Source organism: Pan troglodytes, chromosome 16, assembly GCF_028858775.2.
Source record: "Pan troglodytes isolate AG18354 chromosome 16, NHGRI_mPanTro3-v2.0_pri, whole genome shotgun sequence".
NCBI lineage: Eukaryota > Metazoa > Chordata > Mammalia > Primates > Hominidae > Pan > Pan troglodytes.
Window position 1 is genome coordinate 64,539,976 of NC_072414.2, and position 19,391 is coordinate 64,559,366.

At 37.8% G+C, this 19,391-nt stretch overlaps 1 protein-coding gene across 1 annotated transcript in view; it reads left to right on the forward strand.

Annotated features, from left to right (window-relative positions):
- Positions 1 to 19,391, forward strand: part of ARIH1 (ariadne RBR E3 ubiquitin protein ligase 1) — a 112,142-nt gene that overhangs the window by 63,679 nt on the left and 29,072 nt on the right. The window contains exons 3-5 of the mRNA NM_001244645.2: positions 5,904 to 6,048; positions 16,405 to 16,497; positions 16,986 to 17,041. Of these exons, the coding sequence (NP_001231574.1) occupies positions 5,904 to 6,048; positions 16,405 to 16,497; positions 16,986 to 17,041 (294 nt within the window). The remainder of the gene's footprint in view (positions 1 to 5,903; positions 6,049 to 16,404; positions 16,498 to 16,985; positions 17,042 to 19,391) is intronic.

Below are 19,391 nucleotides of genomic sequence, written 5' to 3' on the forward strand. Positions count from 1 at the left end.
AATATAGGCCATAGGAATGGGTGTTACCCTGCTTGTGCCCTTTCTTCACTAAGGAAAGGCTGAAGGAGAAACCATACTGCTGCTTGTTTTTTTACTTTGATCAATATGATTTCCTGGAAAGGATAGACAGGGTTACAGGGAAGGAGAGAAGCACAGTCCTAGGATAAGCTTTGCAGCTCTTCCAAGTCAATGAAGCAGAGAGAAGTATTTGGTTAACTCATTAAAGATGCCTCAACTACAGTGCTTTACATTGAGTCAGTTCCTTTTTATTTTGGTCTGATTTTCAGAAGCAATGATTTACATAGAAGCCAGCAAACTGAAGGAACTTCCAGATAGTGCCCAGGTAAACAGTGTGGGTAGTTAAGAATCCAGCCTATTCTTCTATGCCTGGACTACTATCTAGGCATAGTAGTCTTAAATAAAACAATCATAATTAGAAGAAATCAGCTTCGTCTTAGGAAATTAAACATAAGACTCTTGAGATGAGGGATCAGAGGTAAACTGATAAAACAACAGAAGGTGAAAAGGGAACTGACAGAACAGAAAAAAAATGAAAGGATAAATAGTGATTTTGTAGAACTTGAAACCATGTTGATAGCAGAAAGAAATAGAGCAGGCATTACAGAAAATAGGTCTGGAAGACAGGAAAAGGACAAAGAAGTAAGTAGCAAATGGTAGACATGGAGGACAAATTAAGAGACTGGATGCAAACCAAACATATTCTTAACAACTAAAGGATCTTGAGGTAATTAATATCCAAATGACATTTCAAAAGAGAAAGTTAAATGCTTAGAATAAAGCCTAGTGGAACTGCTAAAGTTCAAGAATAAAGAAAGAATAAAATGAGAAAATTATTTTGGCCAGACTTCTCAGTAACAACAGGTAACAAGAAAATAGAACACTATCTCTATATGAATATGGAGGAGGGAAGGGATTTTGGCCAAAGTGAGCAGTTGAACACATTTAAACATTAGAATTATGTCTAAGTAGTTGGAGGTGATCAAGTTTATGAGACAAAAAACAGTTATCATTCTTGAAAGAAAGGCTACATGATATAAAAACAATGGGCCGGGCACGGTGGCTCATGCCTGTAATCCCAGCACTTTGGGAGGCTGAGGCGGGCAGATTACAAGGTCAGGAGTTCGAGACCAGCCTAAACAATATGGTGAAACTCTGTCTCCACTAAAAATACAAAAATTAGCTGGGCATGGTGGCAGGCGCCTGTAGTCCCAGGTACTTGGGAGGCTGAGGCAGGAGAATCGGTTGAACCTGGGAGGCGGAGGTTGCAGTGAGCCGAGATTGCACCATTGTACTCCAGCCTGGGTGACAAGAGCGAGACTTTGTCTCAAAAAAAAAAAAAAAAAAAAAAATTAGTGAAAAAATTATATAAAACTGTAATCAACTGGGAAGAGCTTTAGGAAGTTCCGACCAAAACCAAAGGGATGATCAATGTATTATTTAAGTTTTATAAATTAAGAAATGTATTTAAGTATTAATTACATAGGCCACTCCTAGTAAAACTAAATTAGATTTTAGTAATTTCCAAATAAACATTGTGGAGTCAGGGGTGAATGGACCATGTAATAAATACAGATCAGAACAAATACATGAAACTTTGGTAAAAGAAAAAGATTTCTAGGCCTACTACCCCCAAGAATATGAGTGGATTCTTAGCGTCCCACTCATATTTCATTTAAAATACTTAGCAGTATTTGAAAGTTCCTTTGGTGGCTTCTAGAATGGATCAAAAAGCTATAAACTCCAAGCCACATGTATAGTCCCACCTATACTCAAGAAGCTGAGGCGAGAGGATCTCTTGAGGCCAAGAGTTCAAGGCTGTATGCTATTATTGCATATGTGAAAAACTGCTGTGCACCAGCCTGGGCAACATAGTGAGACCCTAACTCATTTTTTTAAAAAAAGGTATTAACTCCAATATACACTATTTTAAAAAATGCTGCAAACTCCAGTACATGCTATCTAAAGCACAGGAATTCAGATTGATAGTAAAAGTGTTGATGTGATCGGACCCAACACCAGGCTGTGGGGGCGACAAAGTCCAGCGGAGTCAAAGGAATGAGAAAAGACAAGAGACAAAGTGGGACCAGGGGGCCAACGCTAGTATGGAGGCTGCGAAGGCCTGGAGCTCTGGGAGCCCACGCTATTTATTGGTGATCAAACAAAGAAACAGGTGGTGAGGATGTGGGGGTTAAAAGCAAGCGGTGTATCAAGTGAATGAGCTACAGCTGTGAGGGTTTAGCATTTTCTTTGAAACATATGGCTACTTGAGATAATGGGAGTGCTAGAAGTAAGGAGCCAGCAGTCTAGCAGACATGCAAGCCCTGCCTCAGCTTCTCTCCCGACACTCAGCTTTTCTCCCAACAAAAAGAACTTGAAATACCTGAGAATAAAGTTACTGGAAGATGTGCAGGATCCACATAGTGAAAAAAAGTTATAAAACTATTGAGAGACTGAATAGGAATTGGATTTAAGTAAATTAAAAGATACTTTGTTCTTGGCTAGGAAGACAATATTATACAGTCAATTCTTTCAGTTTACTCTTGATATAATTGTAGTAAAAGTTCCAAGAGGATTTGAAAAAAAAATTAATGATTGTACTTAACTTGAAAAAACAAATATGGAAGAACAGAGAAAATTCTGTGAGAAGAATGATAAAGGGATCTTTGTCAAATATTGAGAATTTATCAACTACAAGAGCAGACAAATTAGTGGAATAGAATGGAGAGTCCAGGAATAAACTTGTCTAAATAGGAAATTTGGGTATATAGTAAACAGATCAGTGGGGAGAGTTAGATTAGTCAGTTACTCTTTAAGAATAAACTAAGTGCTTGTAACATGCCTGTAGACATTAAGGGCTCCAGGAATAATAAAGTAGTCCTCATGGGGTTTACATTCTAGCAGAGCAAACATAAAGAGTGATTACAGTTAGTAATGTTGTAAGTGCTGCAAAGGACTACAGAGTAACAATGGGATGTAATTCAAGGGAACCTTATCTAATGGGGGTGGAAGTGAGGAGCTGTCAGAGATCAGTTATTTGAGGAAGTTGGGTGTAAGCTGGAACCTAAAGGTGGGAAAAAGTGTTTCCAATAGATGAAACAACCCTTCAATAAGTGATTAGATTTTTGGATTGAAATGAAATGGAATCCTGGCTTTACTCCTTATTATGCAAAAATAAATCAACAGTTTTAATGGAAACAATTTAAAGGTGAGATCTAAATCATTAATGAATTTCCATTAAAAAATCTTTGGGTATAGAGGTCTTTTAAAGTGTGATATGAACTGCACAAATCACAGTGGGGTAGCACGATAAATGTGCCTACATAAAAATTTTAAAGTGGTAATTAAACACCATTAAAGAAGGTTGAAAGACAAGAAAGAAATGAAAGAAAGCAACCCATGAAACAGAGATTTACTCTTCCTCTTTACATACTGAACTTAATAGGGAATAAGATCACCACAGAAAAATGTGTTCACCTTCATTAATAAATAAATAAATACAAGTTAAGTCTAGGTATTTTTCCCTATCTGATGGGCTAAGATTTTAATCTAGGATTATTTATATGTGGCACATTTAAATGTCCTTCAGAATAACATTGGTTAGATATATTATAGTAAATAACTACAGTGGAATATTGTGCAAAAATGAAAAATGTAGACATTTAATGACAAAGGTGTCTGTTAGATATTGTCTAGTGAAAAAAGCAGGTTATAAATCTGGACTAGGGTGTTACTTATATGAAATTAGGGACACATGTCTGTGTGGCTGTATACTCATAGAATGCTGTCTAGAATGTTAACCAAAGTATGAGAGTCATTAGTTCCCTGTTGTCAAATTTTGGATGACAGAAGTTTGTCTTGTCTTGGGAGCATGAATATTTTTATAAAACAAGGTGTTTAGCTGGTTTATGAATTGATATTTAGTGTTAATCTCTTATGCTTTCAGTTTTTCAGGTAAACTTGGTATTTTATATTATCTTTTTTTTTTTTTTTTTTTTTTTTAATTTGAGACAGTCTCGCTCTGTCACCCAGGCTAGAGTGCAGTGCAGTGGCACCATCTTGGCTCACTGCAACCTCGCCTCCTGGATTCAAGCGGTTCTCATGCCTCACCCTCCTGAGTAGCTGGGTTTAGAGGCACCTGCCACCGCGCCCAGCTAATTTTTTTGTATTTTTAGTAGAGATGGGGTTTCACCATGTTGGCCAGGCTGGTTTTGGACTACTGACCTCAAGTGATCCACCCACCTCAGCATCCCAAAGTGCTGGGATTGCAGGTGTGAGCCACCGCGGCGCCTGTAATCCCAGCTACTCGGGAGGCTGAGGCAGTAGAATCACTTGAACCTGGGCGGCAAAGGTTGCAGGGAGCCGAGATGGCGCCACTGCACTCCAGTCTGGGCGACAGAGTGAGACTGTCTCAAAATTGTAGGAAAGCATTTGATTTTCTGCTTTAAATATATTCTGATTATCTGAATCATCAGAGACATTAATTTTCTATTTGTATGAGTTCCTGACAACTTTTAACTTTCTGATAATCCTCCTTTTTATAATGTGTTGGCATTTCGATTGATAATATGATTATTTCATTGAACTATGCTGTAGTCAAAGTATTTATAAAAAAGATTTATTTATTAGTCTTAGGAGAAGTGATATGGTTTGTTCTCATTTGAATGATTTTTCTGGAGGTACAGTAAGATATAGTAGCCTTTGACACAAAGCCTAAACAAGACCTTAATTAAAAATATTGGAAATTTCTTTTGAGTATTGATTACTTTTAAAATTGAAAATCTCCTGTTTGTATATAAAGAGCATTATAGTTACTGTAATCTGGGCTTTACAACCCAAAAAGTAATTGACCAGATTGCGCATTAATATTTTTGCTGGTTATATTGGTTTTACAGATTGAAAAGTTTTTTTTTTTTTAATATCTATTGCTTTTCCCTTTTGAATAGTAAGCTATTTCAGGAGGCCAGGGAACATGTCTCATCTGAATTAATTGGAAACATTGTGCTAAATATTTACTGTTATCTTAACCACCTCAACCCACCTTAAGGTCTGCTCTACTATCTTCTGTCCAGAGGTTTGCTATCTAGTTAAAACTCTAGGTAGTACTTGGCATATATATACTCTTGATGTCTTAGATATGGAACTACTCTATATTTAGATACGTATTTTATGAAAAGCTAATATGTAATTTATTTTATATAAAATGTTTGAAGATACACTTTTTTGTTTTATTCCTCCTCCTTTCTCAGTAAATTAAAAATATTTCAAAATAATGTTTAGAAAGCAAGTCTATTATGTAAAATGAGACACGTAATAATTATATTTTTAAGATGATTTGTGCAGTAAGATAAATGCTTTACTAAAGCTAATATGTTTAAATTGCTTTAACTAAAATTATTAATAAAATGAATTCATTTGTATAAAATACAGCCTACCCATGTAAAATATTACTCTTCATAGGTACCCCAGCAACAGCACAACTTTAATCCTTAAGTTTTAGTTGCAGTACTGTTAAAATACTAATAGCTTAATTTCCCAAGATTCAATTATTTAAAACCAAAGTTTAGGGGAAAAAAGGCAGCAAAACTCAGTCTACTAGTTTACATACATACACACACACATACACACACACACACACACACATATATATGAGAGTAGACTGAATTTTTGCTGTTTGCAATATATACATATATGCACATGTATACACACACCTTTATTTGCTATAATTTGTACCATGTAGCTTTTATTTCCTCTGAATAAAAAGGTTGTTATCTTGTTTTATTTTAATTCAACTTCTTGCTTTTCCCTATAGAAAATCAGGTTTTTGGAGAGCTCTAACAGTGTGCAGTTGCTGGGCTCTTATCCTTTCTGTTTAAATAATGCAGGTACTTTGATGGAAACCTGGAGAAGCTCTTTGCTGAGTGTCATGTAATTAATCCAAGTAAAAAGTCTCGAACACGCCAGATGAATACAAGGTCATCAGCACAGGATATGCCTTGTCAGATCTGCTACTTGAACTACCCTAACTCGGTGAGTATCTGGTAGTTTAAGGCTAGTGCTGACTTTGTATTTCAGAGGGTAAATCAACTTCCATTATTTAAACAAAGGAAAATTTGTGGGTCTGGGAGTAGTAACCTCTAAGCCATAACCTATCAATGTATTCAGTGTGAGGAAAGGAAGAAAAAGAGTAAAAGCTTGGTTCCTCTTACCTCCAACCCCCATTTGTTTTTTAAAGCAGCAACAACTTGTCCAAGTTGTCATTTATAGACCTAAATCTTTCTGGAGTTTATTCTATCACCATGGGAGAATTGTGTAATAGTAGGCAGTAAGTAGAATTCTTTCTCATCCAAATTAAAATAGATTTAAACTTTAAGTGTTTTTTAAATATCCAGAAACACTCATAAAATACCATTAATACTATTTGCTAGGGAACTCTCAGAATTCTTCAGAAGATAAGATTTTCACTTAATCAAATCCATTCAAATGGAGATTGTTAAATATGGAATGTGGGGACAGAGTTGGAGCAGAACCATTGATATAGCAAGAGAACCAAAGAACTGATGTTAATCCCTTAAGTACAAATAACCTTCCTAAAAATGTATTGAACTGAAGCTGAGCTCAGTGGCTCATGCCTATAATCCCAGCACTTGGGGAAGCCAAGGCGGGCAGATCACTTGAGGCCAGGAGTTTGAGGCCAGCCTGGCCAACATGGCGGAAACCTGTCTCAACTAAAAATACAAAAAAATTATCCTGGCATGATGGTGCATGTCTATAATCCCAGCTACTTGGGAGGCTGAGGCATGAGAATTGCTTGAGCCTGGAAGGCAGAGGTTGCAGTGAGCTGACATCATGCCACTGTATTCCAGCCTGGGCGACAGAGTGAGACTCCGTCTCAAAATATAAAATAAAATTTACTGAACTGAGGTGATTTACTTACTTGATTTACTTGAGTGTTTACTAAGGAAGTTTAGTCTTACAATGTCTAAGAGATAACTTAATTCTATGATAATTACAACTGTCTTGTTCATATTCTCTGCTTTAATAGTTAAGCATCTCTTTCTAATAATTACTATATACCAAGTCTTTGACACTGTTATTTTAACAATTATTTGGTTGATGGGGGTCTCACTGTGCTACCCAGGCTGGAGTGTTATGGCTATTCACAGGCACAGTCAGTGTACTACAGCCTTCATCAGACTCTTGGGCTCAAGTGATCCTCTTCCCTCAGCCTCCCAAGTAGCTGGAACTACAGACGTGCACTATCAAGCCTGGCTAATATTATATTTATATTGAAGGATTTTTATTGTTTATCTTAGAGTTGTATATGTGTATCTCTAATGGGGTCCATTTGTGGGGAGTTAACTTGTTCACATGTACAAGTGATGAGAAAAGTTTTTAAAAGAAAATAAAGTACTCTTAGAGAAATAGAATGATCAGTGAGTTATTTAGTAGGTAAAGTGGTGAACTGAATTTTCAGATTCTCAAGTTCTGATCGTAACTCTAATGTGAAATTTTTGGCTTTAGCGGGAGGTAAGCCATTTAATGTCACTGGGTTTTTCTTTTTTCTTTTCTTTCTTTCTTTTGAGACGGCCTTGCTCTGTTGTCTAGGCTGGAGTGCAGTGATGTGATCACTGCAGCCTCAAACTCCTGGGCTCAAGCGATCCTCCCACCTCAGCCTCCCAAGTAGCTGGGACCACAGGCGCATGCCACCGTGTCTGGCTGATTTTTCTGTGTGTGTGTGTGTGTGTGTGTGTGTGTGTGTGTGTGTGTTTTGTTTGTTTTTTTTGTAGAGACGGGGTTTCACGTGTGTGTGTGTGTGTGTGTGTGTGTGTGTGTGTGTGTTTTGTTTGTTTGTTTTGGTTTTTTTGTAGAGACGGGGTTTCACCATGTTGCCCAGGCTGGTCTGGAACTTCTCTGAGCTCAAGCAGTCTACCCACCTGGCCTCTGAAAGTGCTGGCATTATAGGTGTGAGCCACCATGCTCCTCCAGTTTTGGTTTCTTCTCCTTTTCTTTTCTTTCTTTTTTTTTTTTTTTTCTGGGGACGGAGTCTTGCTCTGTCGCCCAGGCTGGAGTGCAGTGGTGCGATCTCGGCTCACTGCAAGCTCCGCCTCCCGGGTTCATGCCATTCGCCTGCCTCAGCCTCACGAGTAGCTGGGACTACAGGCGTCTGCCATCACGCCTGGCTGATTTTTTGTGTTTTTAGTAGAGACGGGGTTTCACCATGTTAGCCAGGATGGTCTCAATCTCCTGACCTCACGATCTGCCCGCCTCAGCATGCCAAAGAGCTGGGATTACAGGCGTGAGCCACCGCGCCTGGCCTCTTTTCTTTTCTTTTCTTTTCTTTTTTTGACACGAGTTTTGCTCTTGTTGCCCAGACTGGAGTGCAATGGCACAGTCTTGGCTCACTGCAGCCTGCGCCTCCTGGGTTCAAGTGATTCTCCTGCCTCAGCCTCCCGAGTAGCTGGGACTACAAGCGCCCGCCACCACACCCGGCTAATTTTTGTATTTTTAGTAGAGACAGGGTTTCACCATATTGGCCAGGCTGGTCTTGAACTCCTGACCTCAGGTGATCCACCCACCTTGGCCTCCCATAGTGCTGGGATTACAGGTGTGCACTACCGCACCCGACAGTTTCTTTTTCTTTCTGATGAGTTGAATAAGATATTCTTTCAATTTTCTTCCAACCTGAGTATTGTATCATTTCTCTTACCTTAAATCACAATTCTAATTTGAATATTTTTTAAAAAGTACTACTGTTACAATATATTAAATTAATATTTTGACTATTTTATTGTCTTTAACAGATTCTCCTTGCCAGTTGACATTTATATAGTGCTTACAGTTAAATGTTTCTGTGAGGTAATACTAAGACCCAGGTTTTACAAGGTTTCCTTACTTCTTGGCGTTTTTCCTCCTGCCCTATCATAGACAGTTCCTTCTTAACTTAAATCTTAACTCTGATTTGAGTACTGAAGCTTAGCTGCTCCCAAATATCCACTATAACTTTCTCGCTGTTCTTAATATGGTCTAACAATCTCAACAAACTAGAATTCAAAATCATGACTTGAGATTTACAGTGTAAATTTTTGTTTTGTACTTGTAACTGATGATGGAGAACCTATTCATTGAACACACTAGGCACTATTCTAAGAAACAATGGAGAATAAATACATAATTCCTAACCAGATAATTTGCAGGTTAGTTGGGTAGATAAGCAGTAAGGTGACATATTCAGAAAGAATGGTAAGTGCTTTGGCAGGGCAAATATAAGATACGATACTGTGGGAACGTGTTGGAGGGATACCTAACCCAGTTTTTGATCAGGCAGGACTTACCACAGAAATCTGAACTAACATCTGAAGGCATGGTAGTTAGGCTAAGGAGGAAAATGTAGCAAGTCCAAGGAAGAGAGAATGTACTTTCAAGAATTGGGGGATGGTAAATGGTACTAAAAGATTCAGAGAAAAGATTTAAAAAGTTAATTTGAAATGAAGTGAAGGAGTGAGGTAGGATGGGAAACCAGACTTCATGGGCTAAAGAGTCACTGACTTGAAGGTGGGAAAGGAAATGGAAGCAATAAATGTAATTAAATTACTCTTTTACAAGAAATTTCACTATGCAAGTGATAGGATAAGATAGCAAAAGGAACAACATGGGTTGGCAAGTAAGGTAAAGCATTATGGAAACTGCTAAGTGTTCCGAAAAGTATCATGACAAAACTAGGATGTCCTTTCCTCATAATTTTTAGACTAATATAGAAGGATAATTTTAACCTCTTCAGTTTTGGAAGTAAATGTCACCTGAAACTCTTCATAAAGTTTTATTATTGGATGAGTGAGTTCTTTACTTACATTGTATAACTCCTACATTTTACTACTCTCCAAGCATTTGTACTTTTTTATTATATATATCTTCAGTATCTTTATCCTTCCAGAAAGCAATTTTTGCTTTATGCAGTGTCACATGCACATTTTAAAATAAGTGCTTTTGATAGCTTAGTTTACAACCCTTTGGAGTTAACTGTCCTGAGTGGCTGCTTCTTTAAAAACAATGTCCTGAGACATTGGAGCACTTTGTAAATTCGTAGATTCCAACTTAATGTTTTAGGTTAAAGTAGTTAAGATAATGGCTGTACTGGCCCACCACTGTGCTAGGAAATGTAGCTTCGACTACAGTGTCTCTCTCTCCCTCTCTTTTGATTTTTTTTTTTAAGGCAGAGCCTTGCTCTGTCGCCTAGGCTGGAGTGCAGTGGCATGTTCTCGGCTCACTGCAACCTCCACCCCCCAGTTTCAAGCGATTCTCCTGCCTCAGCCTCCCGAGTAGCTGGGATTACGGCCGCCCACCACCACACCTGTCTAATTTTTGTATTTTTAGTAGAGATGGGGTTCCACCATGTTGTCCAGGCTGGTCTCCAACTCCTGACTTAAGGTGATCCACCCACCTTGGCCTCCCAAAGTGCTGGGATTACAGGAGTGAGCCGCCACGGCCAGCCAGTGTCTCATTTTTATGAAGTAAATAATTTGTATTTTCTAAGAATAAGATATGTGAAGTAGGTAAAGGCAGAGTTGAAATTGTGAGGAAGGGTGGTCCACCATCCCGTCCCCCATTCCTGAAGCCCCTCTGTGGAATCTTGGTGCTGCTGGAAACTGCTTGAAAATACCTACGTCCCACCCTATCTTCCTTTTAACACATTACATTTTACACACAAGGGAACTGATTCCCAGGTCATTTGTTCAATTTTTATAAACAAAGGGGTTTCAATTTTAGAGGTTATATGGACAACTTATTATGGAAGAAAGATTCTTAATTTTCTTACTGCTATTTGACATTAGTTGCTGTGTATGTAAAGTGATGCAGATAAATGAAACCTTTAAGAGTGTATTCTTTAGTTTCTTTAAGTCCATTAATTTCTTTTGTAGATAATATTTCATGTATTTTTCGTGTACTCTCTTGATCGGATGTATTTGTGATATAAACAGGGATAAGTTTAGTGAATAGATAATATGATCCCCTGGGACAGGGGAAAGCCCAGGGAGCCATGTAGGTGAACCTAGCTCAAGGTTATGAGGAAACGAATATATCAGAGGAGGGAGAGGGAAAGGGAAGTAAGACAGACAGGAAGATATCTGCGATAATAATATGTTTCCTCGAAAGCACAATGAATATGTATCTTTAGACCACAGATTTGTGTCTTGGTTTTTGGTGTTTTTATTTTTTTGCTCTATCTTTAGACATCCATGTATGATTTATTTTTCTAACTTGTTTAATCTTGTTATCTGATTAGAGAAGTTATTTAAAAAGAATAAAAAGCTTTTATCTGTGTGCTGAAGTTGTAACAAGGTTGAGAGAGGTGCATCTCACACGAGTGTGATTACATTTATGAACTTTTTATCTTTTTTTCTATCTTTTTATCTTAAAATGAGCTCTAGACTAGAAGTCAAAAAGGTTGAGACTTAAAGTGATCACTTAGTAACCATTGTGACCGTTGATCTCTGTTAAGGATTCCTACTTGAAAAAAGAATGAAGCACATATAAGCATGTGTATATGTTTTTAAGTTTTGAATAAAACATTTTAGAGTTGCTGATATATTTACTGTATTTGTGTCTTTTACAGAATACCCCTTCCTTTAACAGCCTTAAAAATCAAAGACTCCATTAGTGATGTGGTAACAAGTTAGTGCCAAATCTCCTTCTCTGATGGGGAGTAATGATAATAGATTCCCTTTAAGCTTGATATTTATTTTACATGTCATTCTTTCAGTAAACCTAATTGCAGGACTGATACACTTCATATATATATATTTTTTAATGAGATGAAGTCTCACTCTGTTGCCCAGGCTGGAGTGCAGTGGTGTGATCTCGGCTTACTGCAACCTCCGCCTCCCAGGTTCAAGTGATTCTTCTGCCTCAGCTTCCCGAGTAGCTGGGATTATAGGTGTGTGCCACCATGCCCACCTAACTTTTGTAGTTTTAGTAGAGACAGGGTTTCACCATGTTGGCCAGGTTGGTCTCGAACTCCCGACCTCAGGTGATCCGCCTGCCTCAGCCTCCCAAAGTGCTCGGATTACAGGCACGAGCCACTGTACCCAGCCCTCTCATAGATTTCTTTTCATGTCCTTGTCTATGTATTTAAAAAATATAGTTGATGTGCTGTATATAGAATTTCTATCCTAACGAGATATTTGTATCTAATATCATAAGTAACATCAGAAATTTTATAAGTACATGTCACATAATGGCTAAATAGAAAATCTAAGGGAATTTTAAAATACCCTTTATAAGAGCCACAAAAGGAAAGAATAAAAGAGCTAGGAATAAACTTGATAAGAAATGTGAAAGATCGCTATGAAGAAAACTTCAAATACTAAGATAAAAGAATGACTTGAATATTTGAGATAGAAGAAATAGGAAAATATTGAAAAAGAAGATTAAATTGACAGGGGAGAGCTGAGTGAGGACTAGTCCTACTAGATACAAGAGTAGACAGAGCGGTGGAACAGGATAGAGTCAAATATGCATGAGGAGAATTTAGTGTATTACAGAGGAGGCATTTCAAATAAGGTGGATTATTTGATACATGGTAGCAGTGGAACAGGATACAGTCAAATATGCATGAGGAGAATTTAGTGTATTATAGAGGAGGCATTTCAAATAAGGTGGATTATTTGATACATGGTGTTAGAGCAACTTGGTAGCCATATGGAATAGAAACTTAAGATTCCTACCTAGCTTCATAAATAAAAGTTAATGAATTCACAAGCGGTAAATTTAAACGGTGATAAGTTTCACTGTGAGTGAATAAAGAGCTTCTGTATGGCAACAAAATATGAACACTAAGAATTAAAGTGGGGGGAAAGATTTCCCCTACTTATAAATGGCCAATTTCCTACATAAGTAAAAAGCCTCCGTAAATAAGTGAAAAACCCACAGGCAAAGTTGGCAAAATATATGAAGAGAGTATACAGAAAAAGAAATATACAGTGTAAAACCTTTTTTGAAATATTATAATTTCATTTATAATAAAAAATTCAAATCAAAACTAAAGTTAGTGTGTTTTTCACCTATTAGATTGGCAAAGATCAAGGAGTTGGATCATATACTACATTGTCATGGGCATGAGAAACCAAGTACTCTTGCACGGTATAAATGACGACAACCTCTTTGCAGGGGAGCCTGATGATAGCTATTAGATTGTAAATGTATATATTTATTATAATGTCACCTCTACAGATTTGTCCTAAGATACATTCATAAGATCACAAAGATGTATATATAGTCAATGCAGTAGTATAGTAGGAAAAAAAAAGGCAGTGTAAAGGTTCATTAATAGTAGACTATAAATAAAATTGTGGTACCTTTCTATAAAGAGGCAAACCCACACCAGTGTGGTACCATATGACAAATCCATTGGATTTATTTTTGTTTTTTTAAGACGGAGTCTTGCTCTGTCATCCAGGCTGGAGTGCAAAGGTGCGATCCTGGCTCACTGCAACCTCTGCCTCCCGGGTTGAAGGGATTCTTCTACCTCAGTCTCCTGAGTAGCTGGGATTACAGGCATACACTACCACACCTGGCTAGTTTTTTTGTATTTTTGGTAGACACAGAGTTTCGCCATGTTGGCCTGGCTGGTCTCAAACTCCTGACCTCAAATGATCTGCCCGCCTTGGCCTCCCAAAGTGCTGGGATTACAGGCGTGAGCCACCGTGCCCAGCCCTATTGGATTTTTTTAAACAACAACAACAACAAAAAAAAACAAGGTGCAGAAGAGAATTTGTGGTACTGTTACAGTGTGTGTGTAAGTGTGTACGTTAGAACACCTCTGGAAGAATATGTAAAAAACTGGAAATAGCAGTTGCTTCTGGGTAGAGGAAACAAACAACAGGAATGGGAATGAGGGAGGCCTATTTTTTTTTTTTTTTTTGAGACAGAGTCTCGCTTTATCACCCAAGCTGGAGTGCAGTGGTGCGATCTTGGCTTACTGCAACCTCCATCTCCTAGGTTCAAGCGATTCTCCTGCCTCAGCCTGCCAAGTAGCTGGGACTACAGGTGCCTGCCACCACACCTGGCTAATTTTTGTATTTATGGTAGAGACAGGATTTTGCCATTTTGGCCAGGCTGGTCTTAAACTCCTGACTGTAAGTGATCCGCCCACCTCTGCCTCCAGTAGTGCTGGGATTACAGGTGTGAGCCACCGCACCCGGCCTAGGGAGGCTTATTTTTCAACATAAACTCTGAACTTGTACTGTTAAAGTAATTGTTTTTAATAATGTCTATGTAACTTACTCAATTAAAAATAATTTAGAGGTAAATTATGGCAAAATGTTCTTTAAAATAAGGTAACCATTATTTGAATCTTTTTAAAAGACATAATCCTCCAGATCATCTAATATTATTTAAAGTATTTCTTAATGTCCCATTACAGGATACTGCTTCATTTAACGATCCCTTAACTCTTAAGATTTTAGAATAAAATGTTAGTTACTATTATCCTTAGCTATTCTGAATAAATCTTTTCATAACAGGTTTATTGAGATATAATTTATATACTATCCAGTTCACCCATTTAAAGTGGTTTTAGTATATGCTACAGAGTTGTGTGCCATCACCATAATTTTAAAAACATTTTATAACCCCCCAGGAGATAACTTTTTAAATTCACCCCCTAATTCCTCCCAAGTCCCCCAGCCCCTAGGCAACTGCTCATCTGTTTTCTTTGTCAATGGATATACCTATTCTGGACATTTCATATGAAAGAATCAAACAAGGCTTTGGTACGGTGGCTCACGCCTGTAATCTCAGCGCTTTGGGAGGCCGAGGTGGGTGGATCACGAGGTCAGGAGTTGGAGGCCAGCCTGGCAATATGGTGAAACCCTGTTTCTAATAAAAATACAAAAATTAGCTGGGCGTGGTGGTGCGTTTCTGTAGTCCCAGCTATTTGGGAGACTGAGGCAGAAGAATCACTTGAACCTGGGAGGCGAAGGTTGCAGTGAGCCGAGATGGTGCCATTGCACTCCAGCCTAGGTGACAGAGTGAGACTCTGTCTCAAAAAAAAAAGAATCAGTATGTGCTCTTTTATGACTGGCTTATTTTCATTCTTTTATAAGAAATTTCACTGTGCAAGTGATAGGAGAACAACCTTGAAAAGAAGGTTCATCTATATTGTGGCATGTATCAGTACTTTATTTCCTTTTATGAGTGAATAATATTTTATGGAAATATGGGAAAATATTTTTTTCTTCAGTTGGACATCTGGATTGTTTTCATTTTTTGGCTGTTATGAATAATGCTATAATGAACACTTGTGTACAAGTTTTTGTATGGATGTATGTTTTCATTTCTTTTGAGTATATACCCAGGATTAGAATTGCTGGGTCCTATGGTAACTCTATGTTTAATATTTTGAGGAACTGCCTGATTGTTTCCAAAGTTGCTGTACCATTTTACATTTCCATCAACAGTGTACGAAGGCTCCAGTTTTTCTACATCCTCACCAACACTTGTTATTAATATTGGCTTTTTTTTTCCAAATAGAGTCTCACTTTGTTGCCTGGTGTGGAGTGCAGTGGCATGATGACAGCTCACTGTAGCCTTGACCTCTCAGGTTCAAGTGATCTTCCCACCTCAGCTCCCCTGAGTAGCTGGGATTACAGGCATGTGCTACCACACCTGGCTAATTTCTTAATTTTTTGTGGAGACAGAGTCTCACTATGTTGCCCAGGCTGGTCTTGAACTCCTTGCCTCAAGTAATCCTCCGCTCTCAGCCACACAAAGTGCTGGGATTACAGATATGAGCCAGTGTGCTCTGCTTTATCTGCCTTTTTATTATAGCTGTTCTAGTGAGTGTGAAGTGGTGTCTTACTGTGGTGTTGCTTTGTTTTGTTTTGTTTGAGACAGGGTCTCACTTCTTTGCCCAGGCTGGAGTGCAGTGGTGTGATCTCAGCTCACTACAACCTCCGCCTCCCAGGCTCAGGCAGTCCTTCCACCTCAGCCTCCCAAGTAGCTGGGACTACAGGCATGCGTCATGATGGCTGACTCATTTTGTATTTTTTGTAGAGACAGGGTTTTGCCATGTTGCCCCGCCTTCATGGTGGTTTTGATTTGCATTTCCATGATGCTGAATGATACTGAGTATTCTTTCATGTGCTCTTTTGTCTTTTTATATTTAATACAAACATTGTTGCCCGCCTTTCCTAAGATGTATGTGTGTTCGGTGTATATGCATGTCTAGATTCACCATGAAAAGTTCATTTTAGGAGCCCATCTATTGTCAAATTGGACATTTTAGCCACGTAAGAAATGTGACCTTATGGAGCCCTGTTGAGTCACTGTTTATAGTGATTTTTCTGATAATACCTTTGTTAAGTTCATGTTTTATTTTTCTTACAGTATTTCACTGGCCTTGAATGTGGACATAAGTTTTGTATGCAGTGCTGGAGTGAATATTTAACTACCAAAATAATGGAAGAAGGCATGGGTCAGGTAAAGATATCAAGTTGTTTTTCAGTTTTTGTTGAATTTCCTATAGTGTTAAGACCCTTGCACAAATTTGCACAAATAAAAACAGGTGAAGCTTTATGTGTCATGATTCTAGATTCAAACAACTAAAGATAATAGGCTTTTTCCTAAAGTAATGTGGCATTCCAGTTAAAGAGCCACTCCAGGTAACGTTTTCTCAGCCGGCATCAATATTGGTATATGTTAACTTAAACTTGTTGCACGATTTTGTCAGATTATCTCGCTTTTGCCTTTAAAATTGTGTGTTTAAAAACCAATTAGTCAGGTTAGCAAGTCTAGTTACTTTATGGTGATAAACATACTCTCACACACATTTCCTTTAAGGAGAAGGGGAAGGATTGAGATCCTGTAAACATTAAGGTATTCCCAGAACCTAGCAAAGTGCCTGGCGATGGTAAGCATTCATTAAATATTTGTTGAATGAAGACAGTTTAAATTTCAATCTTTTTCAGACTATTTCGTGTCCTGCTCATGGTTGTGATATCTTAGTGGATGACAACACAGTTATGTAAGTATTTTTGATAGATTCTGCATGTGAATATTGGTTAGTTGGTTAAACCAAATTAATTTTTACTTAGTACCTCAAAGGAAGTGAAACTTCTTAAAGTCTGAAGAAACTTTTTAATCTGCGTTCCTTAGTAGTAGTACAAAAGCCCATTTGTAACTTGGTTAAATGCCTGATCACTATTCTTACAAACTTAGAAATGCATGGTAGCTAGATTTTGATAAACCTTGGATTGGAGATTAGAATGTGTGTATGTGTTAGTTGAGGTGTTCTTGGAAGCAGATCCCAAGATAGAATAAAAGGTGAAACTGACTTATTGTGGAATAGCATCTGTGCAAGGTGAACAGCAGGAGCAGATAGACATTGATGTAGGCCTGACATCTGTTAAAAGACAAAGAAGGAAGATTCAATAGGAAGAGACTTCGTATGATACAGCTATGAGAGTCTTTGGCAGCCCTGATGGGGGAACTTCAGTGCATAGATTGCCCATAGAGGAATACCTCAATAAGTAGAAAGAGCTGGGCCCGGTACACTTGATATGCTCAGTCGTTGGCTGGGACTACCCAGGGAGTCATGGTCTTTGCTGAAACACCGCTGCTGATTTCAGATACACTACAGCTGGATGCTTTCAGCTAACAGCTCTTCTTATGAAAGGTTCTTTCTTTTTTTTCTTTTAACTTTTAGGTTCAGGTATACATGTGCAGGTTTGTTACATGGGTAAATTAATTCCTTGTCCGTGAGGTTTGGTGTGCAAATGATCCCATCACCCAGGTAGTGAGAACAATACCTGATAGTTTTTCAACTCTTGCCGTCCCACCCTACCCACTGTAGTAGTCCCCAGTCTAAATAGTCTTTTATTCTCATCTTCATGTGTACTCACTGTTTAGCTCTCACTTATAAATGAGAACATGTGGTATTGAGTATTTCTCTGTTAATTCATTTAGGATGATGACCTCTAGCTGCATTTGTATTGCTGCAAAGGACATGATTGTGCTCACTTTTTTTTATGACTGCATAGTGTTTCATGGTGTCCATGTGCCACATTTTGTTTATCCAGTCCACTGTTGATGGGCATCTAGGTTCATTTCGTGTGTTTGCTATTGTGACTAATGCCACAGTGAACATACTAGTGAATGTGTCTTTTTGGTAGAATGATTTATTTTCCCTGTGATCTCACCAACATCTGTTATTTTTTTACTTTTTAAAATTATTTTTTGTTTAATTTTTTTTTACTTTTTAATAATATTCCTTATGACTGGTGTGAGATGATGTGGTACATCATTACGGTTTTGATTTGCATTTCTCTAATGATTAGTGGTGTCGAGCATTTTTTTGTACCTGTTGGCTGCGTGTATGTCTTCTTGAGAAATGTCTTTTCATGTACTTTGCCCTTTTTTTTTTCTTTTTTTTAAGTGAAAGCAAGTTTATTAGAGAAGTAAAGAAACAAAAGAATGGCTACTTCGTTGACAAAGCAGCCTGCTCATTTTTAAATGGGGTTATTTGTTTTTTGCTTGTTTGATTAAGTTCCTTATAGATTCTGGATATGAGGCTTTTGTTGGGTGTATAATTTGTAAATATTTTCTCTCATTCTGTAGGTTGTCTGTTTACTCTTTTAATAGTTTCTTTAGCTGTACAGAAGCTCATTAGTTTAATTAAGTCCCACTTGTCAATTTTTGCTTTTGTTGCAGTTGCGTTTGGGGACTTAGTCATAAATTCTTTGCCAAGGCTGATGTCTAGAATGGTATTTCCTGGATTTTCTTTTAAGATTTTTATAGATTGAGCTCTTACATTAAAGTGTTTAATCGTTTAGTTAATTTTTGTATATAGTGAAAGATATAGGGGTCAAGTTTCATTCTTCTGCACGTGGCTAGCTAGTTATCCCAACAACCATTTATGTGTGTGTGGCTATTATCGATAGGATTGCATTATTAATTTGGCGCTCACCTTGAATGTTATTGGTATATATTAAATGCTACTGAATTTTGTACATTGATTTTGTATCCTGAAACTTTACTGACTTTGTCAGCTCTAGGAGCCTTTTGGCAGAGTCTTTAGGGTTATTTCTAGGTATAGAATCATCATCAGTGAAGATTGATAGTTTGACTTCTTTTCTTATTTAGATACATTTTATTTCTTTCTCTTGCCTGATTGCTCTGGCTAGGACTTCCAGTACTATGTTCAATAGGAGTCGTGAGTGTGGGCATCCTTTTCCTAAGTGGAATGCTTCCAGCCTTTGCCTGTTCAGTATGATGTTGGCTATGGGTTTGTCATATCATAGATGGCTCTTAATGTTTTGAGGTATGTTCCTTCAAAGCCTAGTTTGTTGATAGTTTTTATCATGAAGAGATGTTGG